Genomic DNA, 27,902 nt, shown 5'->3' on the forward strand with positions numbered 1-27,902 from the left:
ACGGGAATCAGGAGAAGGGCAGCGGAGGTGGGGGTGTTCGCACTGGTCCTTCAAGGACTGGTAGGATTTTGATAGGTAGGAGATGAGAGGGGAGAACATTCTAAACAGAGGGCGCTGTGTGGGTAGAGAGGCAGAAGTACAAAGAGGAACAGCGGCGGATCGCTGGACTGGTACACACGGGAAGGTGGTGAATTAAGACTGAAAGGCAGTTTGGGGCCACTTGACAGAATGCGGAGTTGTTTGTGCTTAATGGGTTTGGTGTAATGGAATCTGTGACTTAATTTTGAAGGTGCGTTTTTGTACTCAAATTGTTTTACTATTGTTTATTACAGAAAGCGGGGGTGGGGGGATTCTCTTCCTCTGAGTACTGAGTGATTAGCGCAACAGATAATAGGGCGTTTGTGGGATACAAATGAGAAGCGCTTAGCCTTAGAGCTGTAGGATTCAGTTAGTTAAGATGATGACAAACAAATTTTACAGAGAACAGCATTATTAACTTTTTATGTTTTACTATTTTTTTCACAAAGTGAGCTTAGGCACCAGCCTTTTCAGAGAAAACCCACCGATCTTCAGGTTCTTTTTTAAAATTGCCATGTAGTGGGCACATATTTATGCCAACCCACCAAGTTAGATTTAGACGGCCACACACTTAGGTTTTTCATGTTATTCAGCCAAGGGCCATATTGACATTTAGCAATTTCATCAGTTGAGAGTTCTAGCGGGACCACGATGGGATTTGTTTCTGACACCGTGTGGGGTGGTTTTTGGTTGGCCTCCTAGTGACAGGAGCAGTGGCTCTTTAAAGTGCGAGACGTTTCTGTTTAGAGCTGTGGCCTTGTATCCGTACATTTGTAAGTTGTTCCCCCTACCCCTCTGTTGATCAGGGAAATAGAAGAAATAGTCTGTGATTGGATAAGCCTTGTTAACTGCAGACCAAACTTTTTGATAATATAGATTGGCAGCTTGGATTTTGATGGCAACTTTAAAGCAGTAGTATAATCGGGAATAAAAACTTAGTTCCTTTTTTTTTTTTAAGTTTATTTATTCATTTTTGAGAGAGAGAGAGAAAGCATGAGCAGGGGAGGGGCAGAGGGAGAGGAGAGAGAGGGACTTCCAAGCAGACTCTGTGCTGTCAGCTCAGAGCCTGACTCGGCTTGATCTCACAAACTGAGATCATGACCTGAGCTGAAATCAAGAGTCGGACGCTTAACCAACTGAGCCACCCAGGCATCCCTAGTTTCTGGGGTTTTTTGGCTTTTTGTTTTTTAAAGCCCCACCCCCTTGTTTTGCTGCCAGTTTTAGGATACGGAAGTAGTCGATTTCTGCAGATTGTCATGGCTTATCGGCTGGGAATAACTAGGGTTGTATGTGTTGATTTTAGATTGTAATAAGCAAAACCAGTCTACCTTGGCTTCAGTTAATTACATTTTCAACATGTGTGGTTGCTGTTGTTTGTTTTGACATGCCCCTTATTCAGGGTCAAGAGAGTGATTCATCAGAGACCTCTGTGCGAGGACCCCGCATTAAACATGTCTGCAGAAGAGCTGCTGTTGCCCTTGGCCGAAAACGAGCTGTGTTTCCTGATGACATGCCCACCCTGAGTGCCTTACCATGGGAAGAACGAGAAAAGATTTTGTCTTCCATGGGGAATGACGGTAGGTCAGGGAATGCCGGCCTCAGAGTCTAAGCAGACATTTGATTTGTTTGCTGATCATTCTGGGGACGCCTAGTAGGCTCTTCGTAGCATTATGTGTTAGTCTGGGTTTCTCCAAAAAACAAATGGCAAGGGTGCATTCAGTGGGTAAGCATTATACTAGAGAAAATGGCCCGAGAGAAAAAATGGGGAGGGAGCTGGGGAAGGCTGGGGGAACTATCAGACCGCTTTGCAAGTCTGATCCCTATGAAAGAGAAAGGGGAGGAGGGTTGGACAGAATCTTCCCAGACTGTTTTCCCAGAGAGTTTGGCAAGGCTGTCGAGGAGTCCTTGGGCAGAAGTGGACTGTCAGAGTAGTTATGTGTCTCCCAGGACCAGCCCGCCTCAGTGTCCCTGCCATGCTCGGTCACTACCTAAGAGAGACCCTCATGGTAAGTGTGGCCTCTGTGATGCACTGGATTTCAGAGCACAGCAGTTGGGGCCCTTGGTCACTTAGTTACATGCCCCGTGGTTGGAGGTCTGAGGTACATTCTCATGGTTGCATTTAGATGCTGGGTGACTGCTCATATAAAATGTAGAGGTTTAGAGAATCTTAGGAAGCACTCAGTTCATATTTAAGTTAGACTGTGTTGTGTTCTCAGTGTTTGGATTTCTGCTTTCATCAAGCTGTAAGGTATAGACATTTTTAAACATTTAAAGAATGATCTATGATGGGATATTTTTATTATGACACATTTCATTTTTGGAGTCCCAATTAAAATGAGGCTCGCGTGTATAGAATAGCATCTGTGGATTTTGAGGACCCCCCCTCTGCTCCCAAGAAGGAACTAGATACTCCCCGATAACTAACGCCCCGTTTCTTTAACAGACAAGTCATCAATTGCTGGCTCAGAAGATGCTGAACCTCTTGCTCCGCCCATCAAACCAATTAAACCCGTTACCAGAAACAAGGCGCCTCAGGAACCTCCAGTAAAGAAAGGACGACGGTCCAGGCGGTGTGGGCAGTGTCCCGGCTGCCAGGTGCCTGAGGACTGTGGTGTTTGTACTAATTGCTTAGACAAGCCCAAGTTTGGTGGCCGAAATATAAAGAAGCAGTGCTGCAAGTGAGTGGGGGTCTTACTCTGAGGCGGTGGCCTCTCAGCCGTGAAGGTTGTGTGTTTATGCCTGGTTTGTGGCAGGGACGCAGCAGAAAACTGAATGCGGTGGTAATGAGTCCCCTTGAGGTGCAAGGTTAAGTTGCCCAGTTGGATTTTGTGACGTGGCTAGGTTTGGGCTGCCCTTCAATAAGACATAGTCTGGGGCAGTGCTGTCCAGGAGAATGTCCCGCTGCAGTAGGAATGTTCTCGGCTTAGTTCAGTGTGGTAGCCATTAGCCAAACGTGGCTGTAAAACCCTTGAAGTGTGGTTAGTAGAACTCAGGAACTACATACTTAATTGCATTTCATGTTAATTCAATTTAAATAGCCACACGGGCTGACAAATCTATGGGGCACCTGGGCCGCTCTGTCGGTTAAGCGTCCGACTTTTGATCTCAGCTTGGGTCTTGATCTCAGGGCCGTGAGTTCAAGCCCTGTATTGGGCTCCACGCTGGGTGTGGAGCCTACTTAAAAAAAGAAGAGAAAAGAAAAAAAACCCTGATAAATTATATGTTTATATTTTATATATTGTATAAATTATATATAGGTCACATATATATGTAATATTTACATGTACTCGATCTATCATTTATATATAATTTACATATATATTATAATATCATCTGTATAAATTTTCAGGTCAACTGAAATCACGGCATTCAGGAAATTGTGGTGATATGTTAGTATAAAACTCGTGGCTTTCTAACTCCTGGAATATTTTCATGCACATGGAATTTTTGATCTGAAAGTTTTGATTACTCGATCTTTTCCCCCTTGTTTTAGTCAGCTTATGGATGCACTTTCCGCTCTCTGGGATAATTTGTTTGAAGCGAATCGAGACATTTGCACAGACAGGAATGTTGGTGACTGAGCATAAGGAGTATAGTGCCCAGACAAGGAGGAGATGTTAGCAGTAGGTATTTGCTGAATGAATGGCAGCACGCAAGTGATGTATAGAAAACGTGGTTGGGAGAAAGTGCTTCAGGGGAGACAGTGTCTAGGAGACCGTAAGTAGTTCGGCGCTTTGGTTTAGTCTGTCCTTAAGCAGGAATCTTGCCTCCGTCCAATTAGTAGAAAGAAGTGAGATAATTCACTGATCAGCAGAAAGGTACACGACTGCAAGATAAACCTGCACTATAATTTAGGGGTTGACATGGATTTAGACTTCAAATTAAGTTTCAGTTTCACTAAGTTGAGGGGTGGAATATATACAAAGCCCTGAGATAGACCTATAGCATTGTAGTCTCAGAGGACTTGTTGGTTAATTTCAGTCCATTTGTATTTAGATTACTATATGAATATTAATCTCCTAAGGGAGCAGAACCGATCTGACTACAAGAAATACCAGCGGACCATTTTGTGTGTGGTGCTGGTCAGTACTAGGTTATAAGAAATTTGAGTCCGTTTCAAAAATAATTTGATACTTGCTCCTTTTAGAGCCTACAGGTAGGTAAAATTGCTCGGATTGAATCTGAGTAATCAACAGTACCTTTTTTCAACTCTCAAAATGAACCTGAATAAGGGTTCACTGATTCTCGCAGGCCAATTGACACTTGCTTCAACTGCTCTTCTTCTAAATGTAGTTTACTTTATGATATCCCTTGTCATCCTAGGATGAGAAAATGTCAGAATCTACAATGGATGCCTTCCAAAGCCTACCTTCAGAAGCAAGCAAAAGGTAGTGTTGTAGAAAGATCTTCCCCAAATGCTTCCTGCTTTAATGCCATACAATCATGTGCATCTAGCGTAAAGGGAATGCTAATTTGTTGTTGTTGTTGTTGTTGTTGTTGTTGTTGTTTAAGTACCGCTCTTTCCCAGCAAGTTGGTGTTTGTGGAAGCTGGATGGTAGTTACATGAGGGTTCATTTTATTATTTCCTTTACCTTGAAATTTTCCATAATAAAAAAAAAAATTTAATTCCTGGAAAAATTACAGTGCATTCCATTTCCTAGAGCAACAAAAGTACCCCTATTTCACCTGACCAGCATGAGCCTTCCAGCGTCAACTTCAGCTGCAGGAAACTGAGAATGAGATTATGTTACATTCCTCTACTTCTGTCTGAAGTAAAATTCTTCTCACTTATAATCTTGTGTTTCCTCCTAGCTGTGAAAAAGAAAGAGAAAAAGTCTAAGACCAGTGAGAAGAAAGAGAGCAAAGAGAGCAGTGTTGTGAAGAATGTGGTAGACTGTAGTCAGAAGCCTACCCCGGCAGCAAGAGAGGACCCTGCCCCCAAGAAAAGCAATAGTGAACCACCCCCTCGAAAGCCCGTCGAGGAAAAGAGTGAAGAAGGGAATGCCTCTGCCCCAGGACCTGAATCCAAACAAGTTACCACCCCGACTTCCAGGAAGTCCAGCAAGCAGGTCTCCCAGCCGCCTCCAGTCACCCCCCCACAGCCACCAAGCACAGCACCGCCAAGAAAAGAAGTTCCCAAGACCACTCCTAGCGAGCCCAAGAAAAAGCAGCCTCCACCACCAGAATCAGGTGAGTGAGGAAGGCAAGGAGGAATAGCTGAACCAGAAGAACACCTCTGCCTTTCTTAAACAGCATGTGGAAACCTGACGTGTATATTTTTAAGCCTTTAATTCAGAAAAATTAGCTCTCTTTTAACCTGTTTACAGAATAATAGAGAAATAGAAGCAAAAAAACCCAGTTAAGTCGGAGGTATTGTCTTCATTTCCTATTTAAAGCCCAGAGTTTCAGTAGTTTCCTGTGTTTTCTAATGCCCCTTTCCTCACAGGCCAGTAAGTCCTAAAAGTGGTCGTTGCTATTTAGCACTGACTGTAATTTATGTTGAATTCTTCAGGTCCAGAGCAAAGCAAGCAGAAAAAAGTGGCTCCTCGACCAAGTATTCCTGTAAAACAAAAACCAAAAGAAAAGGTGAGGAGAGATTCGTTTCTCTGCCATTGCTCGGGGATGCGTTCCATCCTGTCAGGCAATAGTCTGGTCCTTGGCATTTACGTGATTGCGTGAATAAAACCGCGTATCTGCTTCTAGGAAGATGGCAGTGGACTTTCTTAAAATTGACAAACTTCAGGTTTAGGCTTTCACTCGTTTTCTTTTTGTTTCTTTCCCCTTGTTCCTTTCCCCTTCTTCGTGGTCCTCTATGCTTAGGCTTATGTCGCAGGCCACTTTAGGGTAATTGTTTTTGCCTTCAGCATCCTTTAGTGACATTTGTCTATAATTATCACCCTTCCCTGTGTCCACGCTGTTATAGTTATAGAGAGAGAGACGGGTCTTCAAGAATCTTCTGGCTCTTTCTGCTGTCTCTCTGTGCCACCATAATGGCGTGTATGAACTTCCTGGTTGATACTCTCAAGAGTCTCAGCAATGCCAAAGAGGGGCAGATGCCAGGGTCTTAGGAGGCCTTACTCCAAGGTCCTTGTCTGGCTTCTGACTGTAGTGATAATCAAGCATGGTCATACTGACAAATTGAAATCATTGATGATCGCAGAGCTGGGAACGCTTCTGTGAGCATCCCAGGCCGGTTAAACAGGAGTGGAGCGATCGGCCCCACATTTGATGTGCAGCTCAAAGATCTAGAAAAATGGCAGAATAAACTGCTCCCGTGCTGTCACTTCCGTTTCATTGTGCCAACAACCTCGGCCGGCGTCACGGACCACGAAGAAGCAAGACAAGAACCCACAGGGGAGAGTCCTGGAATTCTTCTTCTCGGGTTGTAATACATATGTAAAATGCCTTTCTGGAGAAAAGAATCTGAAGATTGACTCTCTGTGTCTGTAGGCTACTTCCGTGGAGATGTGTTTTCTAGATCTGTTAGACTTGTCGTTTGCGTGATCTGTTACAAAGGCAAAGGCAAATAGGGTGTGGTGTTGTTCTTCATCCATCTTCTGTCTCTGTAGGAAAAGCCACCTCCAGTCAGTAAGCAGGAGAACACAGGCACTTTGAACATCCTCAGCACTCTCTCCAATGGCAATAGTTCGAAGCAAAAAATCCCAGCAGATGGAGTCCACAGGATCAGAGTGGACTTTAAGGTAAAGGTGTTTTCGTGACCATGTAGTATATCAAGCGTCATGGACTTTAAATCAGAAAAATGATGTTAACCAGGGGTGCCTGGGTGGCTCAGTTGGTTAAGTGTCCGACTTCGGCTCGGGTCGTGATCTGAGTTCGTGGGTTTGGGCCCCGCGTCTGGCTCTGCGCTGACAGCTTGGAGCCTGGAGCCTGCTTTGGATTCTGTGTCTCCCTCTCTCTCTGTCCCTCCTCCGCTCACACGCTGTCTCTCTCTGTCTCTCAAAAATGAATAAACATTAAAAAACAAAACAAAACAATGTTAACCCAAGGTATTGAAAGAAAGGCAACTTGACACCAAGTCAGGGAGTAAGAACTACCATCAGAAGGTGGGTTCAGGGGTGAGAGACACCACTGTTTGTGAGCTGGCTAAAGAACACAGGCATTGACGCACTCCTGACCATCGTGAGCAATAAAAGTGCATTTGGATGAGAACAGTGTCTGAGGAATGACATTCCTATGTCATTCACATAGGAATTATCGAACCACGATGATGGCTTGAATCAACAAAACTTTAAGGAAAAGTCAGTCCCAAGGTATCTTTTAACAGCGTGTGTGTCTGAGATTCTAATTTTGTAAAGCAGCAGTTCTTTTCAAACCCACTGAAGTGAAGTATTCTGGACACTATGCTGTCACTCTGGTTCTAGGCTTTCCATCCTCACTTTCTTTCCAAAGCGGTGTCATTGTAACACTTTCATAAATGACCTGTGTCTCTCTCTCTGCAGGAGGATTGTGAAGCAGAAAATGTATGGGAGATGGGAGGCTTAGGAATCCTGACCTCTGTTCCTATAACCCCCAGAGTGGTTTGCTTTCTCTGTGCCAGTAGTGGGCATGTAGAGGTAAGAAATCCTGCTTCTTGGTACCCCAGAAAGTTGAATGGTAGATTATTTTGCTGTAATGAAAGAATCATTTATTCTGTTTCATTGGCGTGTGCCACAGGTGCTACCCCCTCTTTAATTTTATTTAATTTTTAAAGTAATCTCCCTGCCCAACGTGGGGCTCAAACTCACAACCCCGAGATCAAGAGTCGCATGCTCCACAGGAGGCCTCTAGGTGCCCTGGTATCTCCTCTTGAAACCAGCCACTGAAGTATTTTTGAAGATTTTGTAGAGGTTTTATGAAGGAATCTGCCTCTTAGTAGAGTAGCAAAAGTATTGAGTGTAAAAAGTTTAATGGTCTCATCTCTTAAATTCACTCCTTTTATTAGAGTTCTGATATTTCTGCTACATGTCCAAACATGGAAAAACTATTACAGTGCTCTTCTAGAGAAAGATATGGCTATCTTATATTGAATATCAAAAACCCCTTGTCTATAAAGAACTCTTGGCAATTAATAAGAAAAAGGAACAACACCCACTAAAAGAAAAGGCTAAGGACAGAAATATGTAATTCACAAAATGAGAAATAAACATGGTGGGAGGTGTCCTAGAGCCTTCTGATGAACAAAAATTGGACATTAAGCATTAAAAGATCATGTGGGAAGGGACACCTGATTGCCTCAGTTGATGGAGCATGTGACTCTTGAGCTTGTGTTGCGTGTTAGCCCCAGGTTGGGTGTAGAGATTACTTAAAAATAAAATCTTAAAAAAAAAAAAATCACGTGGGAAAAAAAGATTTGGAAATAGGGACTTTCCGCTGGTGGAAATCTAAATGTTACAGTCTTTCTTTCTGAGCAGATTGTTCGGAAATACGTATTTATCTTTAAAATGAGGATACTGTCTAACCCAACAATGGTACTCCAGGCATTTATCTTAAGGCTATAATTAGATCAGCAAATAGGTATATGTGTACATACATATGTGCGTGTACAATACATACACGTGTATATAAACATACATGTACATAATATATACATGTATTGTATACGTACATGTATATAATAAACCTTTCTCTATATATGTAATAAATACAAGACTTTATTTCAGTACTCTTTATAGTAATCAAAAATAGGAAACAGCCAAAAGTTTGTCAGTAAAGAGCGGGGGCTTGGTTAAAATAATCATAAGACATGCATATAAGGGCAAGTATGAAGTCCTACATAATAATACAGATTGATATTGACATGGAAAGGTGTCCTTGACACGTCACTGAGTTAAAATAGCAGGTTACAAAGTGGTATGTAAAGCGTGATCCCATTTTGGTTTGGACATTGTTTTAAAAATCTATTCAGAAAGAGTTGTGGAAAGATTTACATCAAAATCTTAAAAGTGTGGTTGGGTTATGGTTGACTCGCTTTCTCTTTATTTTTCTTTATCCTTTTGAATCTTTTGCAGTGAGTATCTGCCACCTTTACAGTAAGAGAGAAAAAAAAGCACAATTTAAACAGAAAGCGGAAGTTTGTCATTCATACAATCCTCAATTCCAGAATGCCTCCTTCGCTTATTACTTTATCACATATGTATTTTAGTATCATAACGAAATTCCAAACCCAGATTGTAATGTGGATATTGAGCAGTCCGTGAGACTCATTCACGAGCTAAGAGATTCAGCCCTGCCCACTTGCTATGTTAAATTATACATTAGCAAAATTATACATTATTGTCTGGTGTTCATTCATTAAGCAAATCTATTAGTGCCTGTCGTGAACTATAATATTGTTCTAAGTGGTGGGGTTGCTTTAGATACCATTGAGATTAAGAATATTCAGTGTAGGGGGCGCTTGGGTGGCTCAGTCAGTTAAGTGTCTCACTTTGGCTCAGGTCATGATCTCACAGCTCATGGGTTCGAGCTCCACGTCAGGCTCTGTGCTGACAGCTCAGAGCCTGGAGCCTTCTTTAGATTCTGTGTCTCTATCTCTCTCTGCCCTTCCTCCGTCCTTGTCTCTCTCTCAAAAATAAAAAAAACACTAAAACATTAAAAAAAAAAAAGAATATTCAGTCTATAATTGATTCTCCGCCTTTTGGCTAAGAGCCAGTGAAGAATATTCGGTCTGTAACATCAAGGGTCCGCTGTATCTCTTGTATGTAATCTTTATACTTTGCATCCATACATATGCTGTCCACATGAATAACTTGTAGCACCAGTCCTTCAACTTCTATGATAAAACGATTTTTTTCAGGCTATAATTGCTTTCATTTAAATTGTGTAGTTATGCACAGCAATCCCACAGGATTCCTAAAAACTGAATTAGAAAAGGAATAGCCCACTGCCTGTATTGTACTCCTAAAACATAACCAGTGCCTAATGAATTCTGGCACTTGAATTTTAAAAATCTTTTTATGGTGATGTTATTTCAGATTTGCAGAAAAGTTAGAGTACAAAGAATTCCCATATATCCTTCACCCAGATTTCCCAAATGTTAATTTTTTAAGTTTATTTATTTTGAGAAAGAGAGAGAGAGAGAGAGAGAGAGAGAGAGAATCCAAAGCAGGCTCCACACCTCCAACATAGAGCTTGACATGGGGCTCAGACTCACCAACTGAGAGATCACGACCTAAGCCGAAACCAAGAGTTGGAAACTTAACTGACTGAGCCACCCAGGTGCCCCTCAAATGTCAATATTTTTATTTGCTTTATCCTTTTCTCTTTGTGTGTCCGTATTTTACAAAGTGAGAAGTTAAATATGTATACACATTTTATATGCAGACACATTTTTTTCTGAAACTTTGGGAGTAAGTTGCAGACGTGTCCTTTTACGTCTGAATATTTTGGTGTGTATTTCCTAAAACCAAGGACATTCTCATGTAATCACAGTATAGTTATCAAAATCAGGAAATTAACACTGGTATATTACTGTTAACCTAATCTATAGACCTCATTTAGACTTGACCAGTTGCTCCAATAATTCTGTTATGGCAAAATAAAATTCTTTTTTTTTTTAAGTTTATTTATTTATTTTGAGGCAGGGGGGAGCACAAGCGGGGAGGGGCAAAGAGAATCCCAAGCAGACTCCACTCTGTCAGCATCAGGCCCCATGTAGGGCCTGAACTCATGAACGGTGAGATCATGACGTGAGCCGAAATCAAGAGTTGGACGCTTAACCAACTGAGCCATGCAGGTGCCCCAGCAAAATAAAATTCTTACTCAAAATTTTTAAAAATGCCCATATGAAAATATCATTTTAAAATTACAGATGGAAAGGATAAACCAGAGCTTACAACTGTCTTTAGTGTATTGTCGGAAACCTTTAAAACCTTCCCAGGGTACCTGGGTGGCTCCGTCAGTTCAGTGTCTGACTCTTCCTTTTGACTCAGGTCATGATGTCACAGTTCATGGGTTCGAGCCCTGCGTTGGGCTCTGCACTGACAGCACAGATCCTGCTTGGAATTCTCTTTCTGCCTCTCCCCTGCAAACACACAAAACCTCCCTATTTCCCCCTTCCCATAGCTCTTGTAGCTTGCTTATGGCACTTAGCCACATTCTGTTAAATCTGGGAATGTATTTATTATATATAAAAAAAATACATATCTATATAGTTACTTTAAAAATATTTTTTAATGTTTATTTATTTTTGAGACAGAGAGACAGACCATGAGTGGGGGAGGGGCAGAGAGAAAGGGAGACACAGAATCTGAAGCAGGTTCGAGGTTCCATGCTGTCAGCACAGAGCCCGAGGCAGGGCTCGAACTTAACCAGCCGCGAGATCATGACCTGAGCCAAAGTCGGACACTTAACCGACCAAGCCACCCAGGCGCCCCTATATAGTTATTTTTTTAATTCTACTGTTAATTACTTTAGTCCCCTGAATCACCTGCAATGCCTAATATTGGACTTTTTTTTTTTTTTTTTACATAATCATTGCTGAATGATTATATGTTGAATAAAACATGTTGGGCTCCTGCAGCCTGAAGTATATACATAGGATTTGGTTGCTATTTCTTCATGTTATTTGACAACTTCTATGTTCCCATCTACCCTAGTTTGTGTATTGCCAAGTCTGTTGTGAGCCCTTCCACAAGTTTTGTTTAGAGGAGAACGAGCGCCCTCTGGAGGACCAGCTGGAAAATTGGTGTTGTCGTCGCTGCAAGTTCTGTCATGTCTGTGGAAGGCAGCACCAGGCTACAAAGGTATAAAACTAAGTGATAGAACTCTTTAGAGGATTACCCCCTCTCTCCATCTCTGCCTTTTGTTTTTGGGTTTTATACCTATATTTTTTCTTTGTTGGCTTAGTCTAGCGTGACTATTTAGGTATAATTTATTGCCTATTTTTGTGTTTTAATTTGGGGCATATAGGAGAAAACATTGTCATTAGGTAAAATGCCCCAAAGTAAATCAAATCTACCTGATAAGAACATTCATCACCGAGGACCTTTCGCAGGACCTAAATCCGCATGCTTTCACTGAGAATAAATAATTCGTGAGAAAATTTAAACTGTTATCATGATGTGCTATACTTTACTTGCAGATAAATATGAAAGGGACACTGAGTCATAGGTGTTTCAAGTGAATTGATGTGATACCCACCTTTGCCTTTAAATTTTCTTTTTTATTATAAGTGACATACAATATTATGTTAGTTTTTGGCATGCGACTTAGTGATTCAGCACTTCTGTACATTACACAGTGCCCACCGTGAGAAGTGCCGTCGCCATCTGCCAACGCACGACACCGTTACGGTCCTAGTGACTGTATTCTCTACACTGCGCTTTCCATGTCTGTGACCTACTCACTTTATACCTGGAAGTTGGTAGCTATTCATCCTCTGCCTTTATATTTCCTACAGCAGCTGCTGGAGTGTAATAAGTGCCGAAACAGCTATCACCCTGAGTGCCTGGGACCAAACTACCCCACCAAACCCACAAAGAAAAAGAAAGTTTGGGTGAGTGCACACACCGTGCTGTTTCAGAGCGAACTGGCATGGAGCTCTGGGGCTCGTGCACCTTGTAACAGGGAGAGCCTTGCTCGAGGATGTCATTGTAACAATGTTTTGGTCTCATTATTAAGGAAAGCCATCCCAGGGAAGAAGTCCACTCTGGAAACTGATTGCATCCGAGATCTTTTTAAATGAGACGAGATACTAAAAATGAATTCCTACTGAATTTCTTTTCTTTTCCAGATCTGCACCAAGTGTGTTCGCTGCAAGAGCTGTGGATCCACGACTCCAGGCAAAGGATGGGACGCACAGTGGTCTCATGATTTTTCACTGTGCCATGACTGTGCCAAACTCTTTGCTAAAGGTACATCAAAAAAGCCGGTTTTATCAACTTTCAGGCGTTATATTTGGTTGTTCTGGAGGTGAACCGAACACTCCAGGGAAGTGAAGTAGAAAGTCTTGCACATTTTGTCAAGGGTACCATTTAGACCATTTCCTAAATTCCTGGCCTTGTTCTTTTCTTTATGCGAAGTATTACAGCAACTAGAAATATTTTGTTAGCTTATATGGGAAGAATTAAGGGGACTTGTTGTAATAACTAACCACAAAGAAATGCTCTAAGCCATTATTTCCGAAAGTAAGGTACATAGACACTTCATTGTTTCAGAAGTGATTTTAGGTGGTATTGAATCAAACGTTTTATTTTCATAGATATGCTAGAAAAAAATTAATAACTAATACGTTAAACTCGTTTTGCTGATTTAGGATAATAATGATACAAAGTTTACTATTGGAAGTTATACTAATATCAGCAAGTTACTAATATAAGCAAATCAATGTTAAGTCTATTAAGAATGATAGAGGATATAATGGATAAAACAAATTGATGAAGGTTGTATGTTGTGCTGAACTTTTTGAAGTGCTGCTCTAAGCTCTAACTTAAATCACTAGGAATAAGGAGGTATAAATTAACTGTGTTATTTTACACCCATATCCTCACCTTTTTAAAAAAATCTAGACATTTCTTTGGAATGTTCAAGAGAGAAAATTCTCTCTTTCATTCTTTTTTTATTGTGTCGTCTGTAGACTCTACCCCACGACCTTTAAAAATGAGTCTAAATAAGGGTGCCTGGCTGGCTCAGTCCATAGAGCATGTGACTCTCGATCTCAGGGTCGTGAGTTCAAGCTCCACGTTAGGTGTGGAGGCTACTCCAAAAGAAAAGGAGTCTAAATGGAATTAGTGGTATGTTCTAAGAGCTCAGAATAATCTTGACGCCACACAGATGTGTGAGCATCCCACCGGAGATCTATGCTGGCGTTGTTAAGAAGTTCCGGCACATAGAAGCCCCAGCCTCAGAGGTGCCGGCACGGGGCCCAGAGCCCCGCTGAACCGCGTGCTTTGCTCACAGGGAACTTCTGCCCTCTGTGTGACAAGTGCTATGACGACGATGACTACGAGAGCAAGATGATGCAGTGTGGGAAGTGCGACCGCTGGGTCCACTCCAAATGTGAGAATCTTTCAGGTACAGAAGGTTGGAGTCTTTTTTTTATTACAGTTTTCTTCTTTCTTGGTACATTTACAGCCCCCAGAGTAATCTGTAAACGTAACATTACGGCCATGCTGTTACTTAGAGTCGTTTTAAATTTCCCTTCTTGGTCTCTAGAATAACTTAAATAACTTCGGTCTCTAACACTGTCGTGTTAAGTTGTGCTCGTTTATCAGGAACATAAACATTTACAATATTCATTTGCTAGCTTTTGGTGGGCACCGTAACTGGTCGATCCTCCAGTAACCAAATCCTGGGTTAGTGTTGCTGGCGTCCCTTTGGAGCTCAGTATGTGGGGATCAGTTCCTAGGGGATATTAGAGTCTTGCTACTGTTCCTAACCTACAACTTTATATTAAATTCAGTGGAGTAACGTCCTCTTCTCCCTGTCTGCCACCCTTCAGAGCACCTCAGCATCATAGGTTTTTGTTTTTCCAGATGAGATGTATGAGATTCTATCGAATCTGCCAGAAAGCGTGGCCTATACTTGTGTGAACTGTACTGAGCGGCACCCTGCAGAGTGGCGACTGGCCCTTGAAAAAGAGCTACAGATCTCTCTGAAGCAAGTCCTGACAGCTTTACTGAACTCTCGGACCACCAGCCACTTGCTCCGCTACCGACAGGTAGGCCCGAGTCTCATGTCGGTTCCTAAGAGTTTGTTCTGAAGTGGGTTTTCTCCGGTGATGGAATATTGGTTTATTTGCTCTAATTTTATTTTGTGTCATTCTTCATTTAGTTTTGTAGAGTCACTTGTTGTGGCTTTCAACCATTAAGAAAATCTTCAGGGCCGGGGTGCCTGGGTGGCTCGGTCAGCTTCAGCTCAGGTCGTGATCTGGTTCAAACCCCGCGTCAGAGTCTGTGCTGACAGCTCAGAGCCTGGAGCCTGCTTCAGATTCTGTGTTTCCTCTCCCTTTCTCTCTGCCCCTCCCCACTCCTGTTGTGTCTCTCTCTGTCTCTCTCAAAAATGAATAAACATTAGGGGAAAAAAAGGTTTTTTTTTTTTTTTTTAAGAAAATCTTTAGAGCCCAGAGTAAGACCTTGTCTAGGGAACCTCTTTGCTGTTATGATAAGAAATTTGGACTTTCTACTCTGAAGGGTCTGAGAGGGACCAATGAAGAGCTTCGCCCAAGAGTAACCTGATCAGAGTTGCTTTTTTAGAGAAAAAGTGATTCTGACTAGAAGAGAGAGGAAGGATTGGTGAGGACTGACGCTAGAAGCAGGGATAGTGGTTGGGAGGCAGTTAGATCAATCTGGGGAAGAGAGAGATTGAGGGCCTGATCTAAGATGATAGTCATGTGGCTAGAGACCCTTTCCTTCTGGGAAATCCCTAGGCTCCTCAGGGCACAATTTGTAAATCACTACTTTTTGTCTATTTTAGTCGTGAACTATATACATCTGTAGAGCAGTTATTAGAAACTCAAGGTAAAATGCTGAAAGAACCGCATGGATAACTTGAACTCAGAGATAGCCTGTTGCTTTATCTCTTGATAGAACTCCACATTTTGGATAGGAACATTTGCAATCTCTGTCTTCCTCAGAAGGGACTGGGGGGTGTCTATGTTTTCATACAAGGTTTGGAAGTTATCAGGCAAAGCTTCTAAGTTCAAAGTCACAGACTTTCATGGTCAAAGTCTTAGAGAACTGGCTCGTTCCGATTACTTTTTCTGTTATTTAAGAAATCTCTGATTATTTTCACGTTCTTTAGGTTTAATAATAGGAATCCTTCCATGCTATCTATTAATTTTAATAGAATTTACACGAGTGCCTCATTTTCAGTGTCAGGTAAAAGAAACCTGTCTTTCCTGGCAACAGGCTGCCAAGCCACCAGACTTAAATCCTGAGACGGAGGAGAGCATACCTTCCCGCAGCTCCCCGGAAGGGCCTGACCCGCCGGTGCTTACTGAGGTCAGCAAACAGGAGGAGCAGCAGCCTTTAGATCTGGAAGGAGTGAAGAGGAAAATGGACCAAGGGAGTTACACATCCGTGGTATGTCTCTCCAACGAACTACCAACATTCCAAGTGCCATTTTAGCTTCTTTGGGTCTTTTGGGGGATGAGGCTTGGGAGTAAGCATTAAAAGATGGTTTGTATTATATTTAGCAACGTCATGTGGATTTAAATACCTAAAAATATGTGAGCTCTCTTAGCTCTGTGTTTCAGAAGACAGGGAGGTAGTGTCTCAGAACGGTTCTCTGGTTTGGCTTTCATCTGAGTTCGCTGAAAATCATTTTTGCCTTAAAATTATTTTTATATTTAAACTTTGTGGGAACATGCTAACGTGAAGTTACTTGGTTTGCCCCTTTTGAAATCATGTCTGAATAATGTGTCTTTCAGTCTAGGATCTTTATTATAGACAGATGTCTTTTAAATGTATGGTTTTAAGGATGTATGGGAATGATTGTTATCTCATGGTCCATATTTGACATTCATTTGTTGATGGGGCATCCAGCTGGCTCAGTCAGTGGAGCATTCGACTCTTATCTCCGAGGTTGTGAGTTCAAGCCCGACGTTGGATGTAGAGATTACTTAAAAAATTACAAAATTTAAAATAAAAAGAACGTATGGGAACATCTGTAATCTCATGGTCCACATTTGCTATTCAGTTGTTTTATTCATTTTAATCTGAGTAAAAAATCATGGTCCTATTTGGGTAACTTGCCATGATAACAGCTAATTTATTTGCATACTTGCTTTATTAGCCTGGCTTCTCTTGGCTGCCGCAAGTTAATTGAGAACTGAATTCAAAAAGCCTCCACTAAAGACAAATTACACTGCATTAAAGTAGGGTGTCCATTTTCTGTTGGATTTCTGTGCTGGGTGATTTAGGAGGGAACAGGAAGTGGTTTTGAGACCACACTGCTTTTTGAATAATTAATACTTTGTTTTTGTACACAGTTGGAGTTCAGTGATGATATCGTGAAGATCATTCAAGCAGCCATTAATTCAGATGGAGGACAGCCAGAAATTAAAAAAGCCAACAGCATGGTCAAGTCCTTCTTTATTCGGGTGAATGATATTAATAGTTCATGTTTTTAATGCGCATCTATGGGTAATTACTCTGTGAGCAAAACGGATTTGTTCTCTTCTCCGATTTGTTTTGCCATGTGTGTAAAACATCTTTTGGTTTAGTTAATTCCTCTGATTCTTTGGGAGGAAATTGGTGAGGTTGCCAGAGTGGATGGATCTTTCCCTTAGTGGCCTGAAATCATCCTCATACTGACAGGGAAGCTGGTGTGAAGTTGTTAGTTTTTGTGTGGTTTCCAAATGGATGTTCACATGCTTACATTTGTTTGTTTGTTTATTTTTCTGTTAGCAAATGGAACGTGTTTTTCCATGGTTCAGTGTCAAAAAGTCTAGGTTTTGGGAGCCAAATAAAGTATCGAGCAAGTAAGTAAACTTGGTATTCCTTTTTTTTCCTCCTCATCAGCTAGAAATTTGAGAGTTCTGACATTTCTAGATTAAGGTTTCTTTAGACTAGGTCTTTTTTTTTTTTTTTTTTTTTTTAGACTAGGTCTTAATATTAACAATTAATCATTTGAAATGCCTTTTCGATGCTGCTTTAGAGATAATACTTAATGTTTATTATAGTCTGTTGCCCATTTTTTTTCTTTCTTTATATGTTATGTTTTCCGGAATTTGGCTTAACTTGTGGCATAGGTACAATCCACGTGCTATATATGTAGCTCAGTATTTGGACTTGTGATAACCGGGTTCTGTTTTATTTGGTTCAAATGGTGCTCTCTCCTGCTCTTGAGTCTCCATATTTAACTTAAAAATTTTATTCTACTAAATCCTTTTGATTCTTTGATAAAGTTATCATTTCTTTCTGGACGTTTCACCAAGAGTCATGTATCGAGAATATATTTTTTTAAATAATAAAGTCCTGTATATGTAGGCCGTTTTCACAATCTGTGGCTTGTTCTTACATTCTGTGAATGGCTCGTGCATGGGGCTGTAACCTGATGATGCCAAGAATTTGATAATTTTGTGTAGTTCTAGGTGTGTCGTAGGAGGTCAATAAATACTTGTTGAATCAATTATTTTCAGCAGTGGGATGTTACCAAACGCAGTGCTTCCACCTTCACTTGACCATAATTATGCTCAGTGGCAGGAGCGAGAGGAAAACAGCCACACTGAGCAGCCTCCTTTAATGAAGAAAATCATCCCAGCTCCCAAACCTAAAGGGCCCGGAGAACCAGACTCTCCAACACCACTCCATCCTCCTACACCACCAATTCTGAGTAAGGCACCAAATGAGTCATTATCCATTTCTCTCTAGATGCAAATGATCAACTTCGTGAATCTAAATTTAATACACTTGCATATTAGAAAGAAATTTCGAGGTCATCCTTAAATGTAATACAATCATTGTTTTCGCTTAACTTGGACCGATAACAAGAAATCGATAGAACCGCTGTAACAGACGGCTAGATAACATAACTTTGAACACTTTTTGAAAGTGTTTATTTTATAAGCTGCAGGCTATTGAAGCCTAAGTGGGTTGTTTTTTTTTTTTTTTTTTTTTTCTTCCTGGAAATCAGACGTAGTATTGCCAATTTTAACTGGTTGTCTTTTGGGTTCTAAGGTTCTGATAGGAGTCGAGAAGATAGTCCAGAACTGAATCCACCCCCAGGCATCGAGGATAATAGACAATGTGCATTGTGTTTGATGTATGGTGATGACAGTGCTAATGTAAGTACCTTGGTGTAAGGGGTCCTACTTAGCAGATGCTCACATGAACTGTGTGTCCTTTGTGTCTAAATTTGATGACTGGGTGCCATTTATTTAACGAATGTTTGTCACCTGGCATGTGGCACTTGGGGTTTTTTCTTTTCTTTCATTTAAAAGATGATTTGCCTTCAATTAACCTGCTGATGTCTCATAATTTCTACAGGAAATTCCTCAAAAAGATTTTATGAGAGTCCATAAAATATGTAAGTTGCATATTTAAAGGCTTGTGTTTAACATAGGATAGCAGAGTGGTTAAGATCCCCAGCCCTGGCAGGCTGCCTGGATTCATTTCTCTACTCTGCTGCCTACTTGTTGACCTTGGCGAGGAGCTTAACCTCCCTGACTCTCAGTTTCATCTTTAAAATGAGGATAATGATAATACGTAACCACTGCGGGTTATAAGGATTAGAGGAAATAATGTTCATCAAGCTTTATTTAGTGCCTGGCCCATAGTAAGCTTACAATAAGAAAGGTTTTATAAGAAAGAAACGCACGCTAAGAGAACTGGCTTGGAAATACGGTTTTAAAGAAGTCAGTGCGCACTTTCATAAACTTACCATGTACTGCTAATGTTTTTGTTCCCTATGTTTATAAAATATTTCCAGTCCATGGAAGAGGTAATCTAGAAAGGTGAGAAGTAGAAACAGAAACATCGAAAAATGACTTTTGATCTTTGCGTGCATCCCCAAGTTAAAGAATTACTGTTGATGCTACCTTGACTGAGATAAAGCTAATACCAAGGAAAACCTTCTTTGGCATTATATTCTTTAAAGAAAAAAGAAATCTCTTGATTTCATAGGATGCTGGCCGTTTGCTATACATTGGCCAAAATGAGTGGACACATGTAAATTGCGCTTTGTGGTCAGCAGAAGTGTTTGAAGACGATGATGGATCACTAAAGAATGTGCACATGGCTGTGATCAGGGGCAAACAGCTGGTAAGACCTGTGTAAATGTTACAGAAAAGAGCCTCTCTCTGTTTCCAGGTGTTTTCTCTTGGCTAAATGCTACCTCGCTGATGCTTTTCATAGTGCCTTCAGAATGGGTAGCCAGCAGCAAATAGTGGTGTATGCTATAGGCAGATTGCTATTCTGACCCCTGGAGGATGGTACAAAAGAAACAGAAAACAAAGTACTGCCTAGTTTGGGAGATAATTTGTGCAAGAAGGGTGTTAACTTTATTAAGTGATTTAGACAAAATGACCTCAGAGGTCCCAGCTGAATTAACACCCTGTGGTTCCATAGGATAAACCCACATAGATACACACAGGAAGAGGGATGTGGAAAATGATCAGTAGAAGCTGAGAGTAGTCCGAAAAGGCCACGAAGGAGTAAAATTTTTAACAACTATATTTGGAGGGAGGGAAGAAGATGAAGAATTGTCAGAAAGAAAGAAAGAAAAAGGGAGAGAGACAAGCAAACAAAAAGCACATGCAAAGTAAACATGTCAATTGCATGGAGAGGAGGAAGTCTTCTGTGGGGAGGAGCCCAGGCTGTGATTGACAGAATAAGGTGCTGACATACAGGCTAGTTGAAGGAAGTCTTTGAATCATATGATAAATTTAATCTGTTAATAAGCCTAGTAACTAGAGAACCCTTATGTTTCTGATCGGTATACTCTTTCCAGAACTGAATTCTTTTGGATATAGTACCTTTCTAACAAGATGATATTTGTAGTATCAGTCTTCGAAATTTTGTCTTCTCTAAATCAATCGTGCATCCTAGAAAAAAAAAAAAAAAAAACTGTTTGGTTTAAGTTCTAAATCAAATTGTGATATTTAATAGTTCTAGGGCCTAGGGGCAGTGGGAGAGAGAGGATTTGTGGAGGAGGATTTATGGCTCATATCATTTCTCTATAATTCAATTACCAATAAAAGAAATGAATTGTAGGAAACGCAGAATGGGGTAATTCTTTAGAGATGGAAAGTGGCTTAAAACATCTGAAAGTCTGACTTAGGCCTCTATTCTCTCTGGATGGTTAGAGATGTGAATTCTGCCAAAAGCCAGGAGCCACTGTGGGTTGCTGCCTTACATCCTGCACCAGCAACTATCACTTCATGTGTTCTCGCGCCAAGAACTGTGTCTTTCTGGATGATAAGAAAGTATATTGCCAACGACATCGGGATTTGATCAAAGGCGAGGTGAGAACTTCCGTTACTTTTCGAATTCTATAGGAGTTCAGGGAAAACAGGCTGAGGACAGCAAGATGGTAAGCTTTGTGTTACCTTCCAACTGTGTGTTCCTAGAATCACCTTCTCTTGCAAATACAGAAGTCCTCCTGTGAAACAGCAGGGTGATTTTGAGATCTGCTCTGTACTTTGCCCTCTGAGAGAATCGGTATCACGCCTATGATGTGTAAAGGGGCAGCCTATTAACAGCCGGATTTTCATTTTAGGTGGTTCCTGAGAATGGATTTGAAGTTTTTAGAAGAGTGTTTGTGGACTTTGAAGGAATCAGCTTGAGAAGGAAGTTTCTCAATGGCTTGGAACCAGAAAATATCCACATGATGATTGGTAGGACATGGGCCTCCGTTGTTGGGGAAGGCGCCGTGTATGACTGGGGTACTTTCTGGTCTCTGGTTTAAAAGTGAGCCTTCTCATTATCTCCTCTAATTAGTTCTTCTTTCCTTGGTCAGGCTCCATGACAATTGACTGCTTAGGAATTCTGAATGATCTCTCTGACTGTGAAGATAAGCTTTTTCCTATCGGATATCAGTAAGTAGCACTGTAGAGAGAAGACCCCAACCCCCGCAGCTTGAGCACCCCGAACCATGAGCAGGTCGTTGAATGGAGAGCCATACTTGTTAGCTACTTTTAACTGCTACTGCAAATTAACTCCGTTTTTTGCTACTTCTTGTAGATTGGGACTAAAGTATCAGTTTATGTCTGCTAAATCCACGTATAGAAGGAAAGTACTATTGGCATACTTTCAGAATCATTTCCAAATAAAACCTAAATAGAAAACGTGAGGTCAGTCTCTTAAGAGTTCCATTTATCTGGATTCAGAAGTCCAGATTGTTGTAGTGGATCAGACAAACCCCTCATGCCTCTGTCCTCAGTCCAAAAATATAAACCCCCCACAATAATAATCATATTCTCCAGTGAGCATTTATCATCTTTCCTATGTGAAGCAAATGTCTGAAACTTCTAGCAGGCTGACAGTATAAATTTAAAATTCCTTTTCTAGCTCTCCCATTTTGGAGCCTCATTTTGCTATATATACTCACAATTTATTCTGCATTCCAATTCTGGCGGCACCGTCTATACTCTGCATTTAGCCGGCAGCCCTTTGTATAAACCAGGCTCCATCAGCATCCCGCAGATTGGAAGCAGTTACATTTCCCTTGTGTTGTGGGGCTTTTCTCCCAAAGGAAACACTTCGGGTTTGCTCTTTCCTCACTTCGGACACCCGGCGGGGCAGTAATCCCTTCCCGCAGGTCAAGAACTATTTCTTGTAGCAGTTAGTATTTTTCTTTCTCTGCATTTTAGGATCTTGTACTATTTTTGTCTCCTGCTTACGCTACAATAAAAAAAGATGTTATGCTATTTTCTGAGAGACTAGGAAAAACCAAGAATTTCAAAAAGCTTGGAACGGCCTAGCCAGGGGGATCTATAATAAGAATCCATGAAGTGAAGCTGAATTCTGTCAACCCAGGAGGCCAGGGAACCGAGGATGAGGAGAGGTTTGGGCACATGTTCGTCTCCGCCTCTGTACTCTCGCTGGTGGTGATTTTGATGGATCTGTTTGCCAGGTGTTCCAGGGTGTACTGGAGTACCACGGATGCTCGCAAGCGCTGTGTGTACACGTGCAAGATAGTGGAGTGCCGTCCTCCGGTTGTAGAGCCAGATATCAACAGCACTGTGGAGCACGATGAAAACAGGACCATCGCTCACAGTCCCACGTCTTTTGCAGGTGAGACTTTAATCGAGATGGGACTTGAGTTTGATTTTTGGGAGTACCGTGATTGAAGGCAGAAAAACGTCATCCCTCTGGGAGGTGTCATTTGTTTCTATTTTGATTTTTACCTTAATAGCTTACTTTTTATTGGTTTGTTTATTTTATTTTATTTTATTTTATTTTATTTTATTTTATTTTATTTTATTTCTTTAAGATTTTATTTTTAAGTAACCTTATACACCCAACGTGGGGCTCGAACCCACAGTCCCGAGTTCAAGAGTGCATGCTCCTCCCGCGGAGCCAGGCAGGCGCCCCCATTTGATGGATATTTTAATTGGACTTTTTTTTTAGTAACGAGTGTTTCTTTCCTACCACAGAAATTTCATCTAAAGAAAGTCAGAACACAGCTGAAATTATAAGTCCTCCCTCACCAGACCGACCTCATTCGCAAACCTCTGGTTCCTGTTTTTATCATGTCATCTCGAAGGTCCCTAGGATTCGAACACCTAGTTACTCTCCAACACAGAGATCCCCTGGCTGTCGGCCATTGCCTTCTGCAGGTAAAGGACCTACTTTGTTGATGAACTTGACCCAAAAAGGTTAGCTCAAAGATTAGCCCGTGGTTCTTGCAGGCAACTTTATCTCAGTGACTTTGGCTTGCTGAAAATCTTGATCGTTGCAGTTTTCAGTGAAAAGTCATTGCCGAGTCATTGAAAGCAGTGGCTACCGCACGTTTGTCCCTCTCTGTAATCGACTATTATTTTCTCTCTCTTGTTCAGGAAGTCCTACCCCAACCACTCATGAAATAGTCACAGTGGGTGACCCTTTACTCTCCTCTGGACTCCGAAGCATTGGCTCCAGGCGACACAGCACTTCTTCCCTGTCACCCCAGCGGTCTAAACTCCGGATAATGTCTCCAGTGAGAACTGGGAGTACTTACTCCAGGAATAGTGTTCCCTCAGTCTCCGCCATCGGGACTGCCACAGATCTTGAGTCAAGTGCCAAAGCAGTTGATCATGTCTTAGGACCGCTGAACTCAAACAGTAACTTAGGGCAAAACACTCCCACCTCTTCAAATTTGCAAAGGACAGTGGTTACTATGGGCACTAAAACCAGTCACTTGGACGGATCTTCATCTTCAGAAATGAAGCATTCCAGTGCTTCCGACTTGGCATCCAAGAGCTCCTCTTTGAAGGGAGAGAAGGCCAAAGTGCCAGGTTCCAAGAGTTCAGAGGGATCTGCACATGCTGTGGCTTATCCTGGCATTCCCAAGCTGGCCCCGCAGCTTCATAACACAGCCTCTGGAGAATTAAATGCTAGCAAGATGGGCACTTTTGCTGAACTCTCTTCAGTGCCGTTTTCTTCTAAAGAGGCCCTCTCCTTCCCCCCACTCCATCTGAGAGGGCAAAGGAACGATCGAGACCAACACGCAGACTCTAACCAATCAGTAAACCCCTCTCCTGAGGGAGATGCGGAAGTCAAAACCTTGAAGCTGTCTGGAGTGAGCAACAGGTCATCCATTGTCAATGAACACGTGGGATCTAGTTCCAGGGACAGGAGACAGAAAGGAAAAAAGTCTTGTAAAGAAACTTTCAAAGAAAAACATTCCAGTAAGTCTTTTTTGGAACCTGGTCAGGTGACCACCGGTGAGGAAGGAAACCTAAAGCCGGAGTTTGTTGATGAAGTTTTGACTCCAGAATTTATGGGGCAACGACCATGTAATAATGTTTCTTCTGATAAGATTGGAGACAAAGTCCTGTCTATGCCAGGAGTCCCCAAAGCTCCATCCATGCAAGTAGAAGGACCTGCCAAGGAATTACAGACACCCCGGAAACGCACGGTCAAAGTGACACTGACGCCTCTCAAAATGGAAAGTGAGGGCCAGTCCAAGAATACCCTGAAAGAAAGTAGTCCCGTTTCCCCTCTGCAAATAGAGTCAGCATCTCCAACAGAACCAGTTTCAGCCTCTGAAAGTCCAGGAGATGGTCCAGTGGCCCAGCCAAGCCCCAATAATACCTCATCCCAGGATTCTCAAAGTAACAATTATCAGAATCTTCCGGTTCAGGACAGAAACCTGATGCTTCCAGATGGTCCCAAACCTCAGGAGGATGGCTCTTTCAAGAGGAGATACCCCCGTCGCAGTGCCCGGGCACGCTCTAACATGTTCTTCGGGCTCACCCCACTCTATGGGGTAAGATCGTACGGTGAAGAAGACATTCCATTCTACAGCAGCTCAACTGGGAAGAAACGAGGCAAGAGATCAGCTGAGGGACAGGTGGATGGGGCCGATGACCTAAGCACTTCTGATGAAGATGACTTATATTATTACAATTTCACTAGGACGGTGATTTCTTCAGGCGGAGAGGAACGGCTGGCATCCCATAATCTATTTCGGGAGGAAGAACAGTGTGACCTCCCGAAGATTTCTCAGCTGGATGGTGTCGATGACGGCACAGAGAGCGATACGAGCGTCACAGCCACAGCGAGGAAGAGCAGCCAGATTCCAAAGAGAAACGGCAAAGAAAACGGAACGGAGAACTTAAAGATGGAGCGGCCTGAAGACGCCGGCGAGAAAGAGCACGTCATTAAGAGTTCCGTGGGCCACAAAAATGAGCCAAAGATGGATAACTGCCACTCTGTGAGCAGAGTTAAAACACAGGGGCAGGATTCCTTGGAGGCTCAGCTCAGCTCATTGGAGTCAAGCCGCAGAGTCCACACGAGCACCCCGTCGGACAAGAACCTACTAGACACCTACAACACCGAGCTCCTGAAATCGGACTCGGATAACAACAACAGCGACGACTGTGGGAACATCCTGCCCTCGGACATCATGGACTTCGTCCTAAAGAATACCCCATCCATGCAGGCTTTGGGCGAGAGCCCAGAGTCCTCTTCGTCGGAACTCCTAAATCTCGGTGAAGGCTTGGGTCTCGACAGTAACCGGGAAAAGGACATGGGTCTTTTCGAAGTGTTTTCTCAGCAGCTGCCCACGACAGAACCTGTGGACAGTAGCGTCTCCTCCTCTATCTCAGCAGAGGAGCAGTTCGAGCTGCCCCTGGAGCTGCCGTCTGATCTGTCCGTCCTGACCACCCGGAGTCCCACGGTCCCCAGCCAGAATGCCAGTAGACTGGCTGTGATCTCCGACTCAGGAGAGAAGAGGGTGACCATCACAGAGAAGTCTGTGGCCTCCTCTGAAGGGGACTCGGCACTGCTGAGTCCCGGAGTAGATCCGACGCCCGAAGGCCACATGACTCCCGATCATTTTATCCAAGGACACATGGACGCGGACCACATCTCCAGCCCTCCTTGTGGTTCAGTGGAGCAGGGTCATGGCAACAATCAGGATTTAACTAGAAACAGTAGCACCCCCGGCCTTCAGGTACCTGTTTCCCCTACTGTTCCTATCCAGAACCAGAAATATGTGCCCAACTCTACCGAGAGTCCTGGCCCATCTCAGATTTCTAATGCAGCTGTCCAGACCACTCCACCCCACCTGAAACCAGCCACTGAGAAACTCATTGTTGTTAACCAGAACATGCAGCCACTTTATGTTCTCCAAACTCTTCCAAATGGAGTGACCCAAAAAATCCAATTGACCTCTTCTGTTAGTTCTACACCCAATGTGATGGAGACAAATACTTCGGTATTGGGGCCCATGGGAAGTGGTCTCACCCTAGCCACGGGACTAAATCCAAGCTTGCCAACTTCTCCATCTCTCTTCCCTCCTGCTAGCAAAGGATTGCTCCCCATGTCTCATCGCCAGCACTTACATTCCTTCCCCGCAGCTACTCAAAGTAGTTTCCCACCCAACATCAACAGCCCTCCTTCAGGCCTACTTATTGGGGTTCAGCCTCCTCCAGATCCCCAACTTTTGGTTTCAGAAGCCAGCCAGAGGACAGACCTCAGTACCACAGTAGCCACTCCATCCTCTGGACTCAAGAAAAGACCCATATCTCGTCTGCAGACCCGAAAGAATAAAAAACTCGCTCCCTCTAGCAACCCTTCAAACATTGCCCCTTCCGATGTGGTTTCTAACATGACACTGATTAACTTCACACCCTCCCAGCTGCCAAATCATCCCAATCTGCTAGATTTGGGCTCACTTAACACTTCATCTCACCGAACTGTCCCCAACATCATAAAAAGGTCTAAATCTGGCATCATGTATTTTGAACAGGCTCCGCTGTTACCGCAGAGTGTGGGAGGCACTGCCGCGGCGGCGGCGGGCGCATCAACAATAAGCCAGGACACTGGCCACCTCACCGCGGGGCCTGTGTCTGGCTTGGCATCCGGTTCCTCCGTCTTGAACGTTGTATCCATGCAAACCGCAACAACCCCTACGAGCAGTGCGTCAGTTCCGGGACATGTCGCGTTAACCAACCCCAGGCTGCTCGGCACCCCGGATATTGGCTCAATAAGCAACCTTTTAATCAAAGCCAGTCAGCAGAGCCTGGGGATGCAGGACCAGCCTGTGGCTTTACCACCAAGTTCAGGAATGTTTCCGCAACTGGGGACATCCCAGGCTCCTCCTGCCGCGATGACAGCGGCGTCTAGCATCTGCGTGCTCCCCTCTGCTCAGACCGCGGGCATAACGGCCGCCTCGCCTCCGGGGGAAGCAGAAGAACACTATCAGCTTCAGCACGTGAACCAGCTCCTTGCCAGCAAAACTGGGATTCTCCCTTCCCAGCGTGATCTTGATTCTGCTCCAGGGACCCAGGGAGCCAGCTTTCCCCAGACAGTAGATGCCCCCAACAGCGTGGGGCTGGAGCAGAACAAGGCTTTATCCTCAGCTATGCAAGCCAGCTCAGCCTCTCCTGGGGGCTCTCCGTCCTCTGGGCAGCAGTCAGCAAGCCCCTCCGTGCCAGGTCCCACCAAACCCAAACCAAAAATCAAACGGATTCAGCTGCCTTTGGACAAAGGGAATGGCAAGAAGCACAAAGTTTCCCATTCGCGGACCAGTTCTTCTGAAGCACACATTCCAGACCAGGAAGCCAGCGCGACATCCCTGACCTCAGTCACAGGGTGAGAGATGCCAATATCCGCTCTGCTGGGTGGGCAGGATCTTGTGCTCGGGACTAGAGGCTGGGGCAGTGGCAGTCTTCTGGGAGGGACGTGTTGCATTGCTCGGGGGTGTTCTGGGTTGTGACTTTGATTTTTTTTTTTTTT

General features: G+C 43.0%; 1 protein-coding gene across 6 annotated transcripts in view; it reads left to right on the top strand.

Annotated features, from left to right (window-relative positions):
* Positions 1 to 27,902, top strand: part of KMT2A (lysine methyltransferase 2A) — an 85,634-nt gene that overhangs the window by 33,970 nt on the left and 23,762 nt on the right. For 2 of the 6 annotated variants that reach the window (XM_045483007.1, XM_045483011.1), the window contains 24 exons: positions 1,478 to 1,655; positions 2,522 to 2,756; positions 4,402 to 4,466; positions 4,891 to 5,268; positions 5,591 to 5,664; positions 6,648 to 6,779; positions 7,539 to 7,652; positions 11,673 to 11,819; positions 12,476 to 12,571; positions 12,809 to 12,929; positions 13,975 to 14,097; positions 14,550 to 14,734; positions 15,924 to 16,097; positions 17,006 to 17,116; positions 17,424 to 17,497; positions 18,158 to 18,351; positions 18,696 to 18,802; positions 19,641 to 19,778; positions 20,822 to 20,980; positions 21,235 to 21,352; positions 21,475 to 21,553; positions 22,591 to 22,751; positions 23,114 to 23,296; positions 23,516 to 27,758. In XM_045483007.1, coding sequence (XP_045338963.1) covers positions 1,478 to 1,655; positions 2,522 to 2,756; positions 4,402 to 4,466; positions 4,891 to 5,268; positions 5,591 to 5,664; positions 6,648 to 6,779; positions 7,539 to 7,652; positions 11,673 to 11,819; positions 12,476 to 12,571; positions 12,809 to 12,929; positions 13,975 to 14,097; positions 14,550 to 14,734; positions 15,924 to 16,097; positions 17,006 to 17,116; positions 17,424 to 17,497; positions 18,158 to 18,351; positions 18,696 to 18,802; positions 19,641 to 19,778; positions 20,822 to 20,980; positions 21,235 to 21,352; positions 21,475 to 21,553; positions 22,591 to 22,751; positions 23,114 to 23,296; positions 23,516 to 27,758 — 7,589 coding nt within the window. The remainder of the gene's footprint in view (positions 1 to 1,477; positions 1,656 to 2,521; positions 2,757 to 4,401; positions 4,467 to 4,890; positions 5,269 to 5,590; positions 5,665 to 6,647; positions 6,780 to 7,538; positions 7,653 to 11,672; positions 11,820 to 12,475; positions 12,572 to 12,808; positions 12,930 to 13,974; positions 14,098 to 14,549; positions 14,735 to 15,923; positions 16,098 to 17,005; positions 17,117 to 17,423; positions 17,498 to 18,157; positions 18,352 to 18,695; positions 18,803 to 19,640; positions 19,779 to 20,821; positions 20,981 to 21,234; positions 21,353 to 21,474; positions 21,554 to 22,590; positions 22,752 to 23,113; positions 23,297 to 23,515; positions 27,759 to 27,902) is intronic. The other 4 variants (XM_045483009.1, XM_045483012.1, XM_045483008.1 and 1 more) reach the window with 3 other exon arrangements.

This window comes from Leopardus geoffroyi, chromosome D1 (assembly GCF_018350155.1).
Source record: "Leopardus geoffroyi isolate Oge1 chromosome D1, O.geoffroyi_Oge1_pat1.0, whole genome shotgun sequence".
Taxonomy (NCBI): Eukaryota; Metazoa; Chordata; class Mammalia; order Carnivora; family Felidae; genus Leopardus; species Leopardus geoffroyi.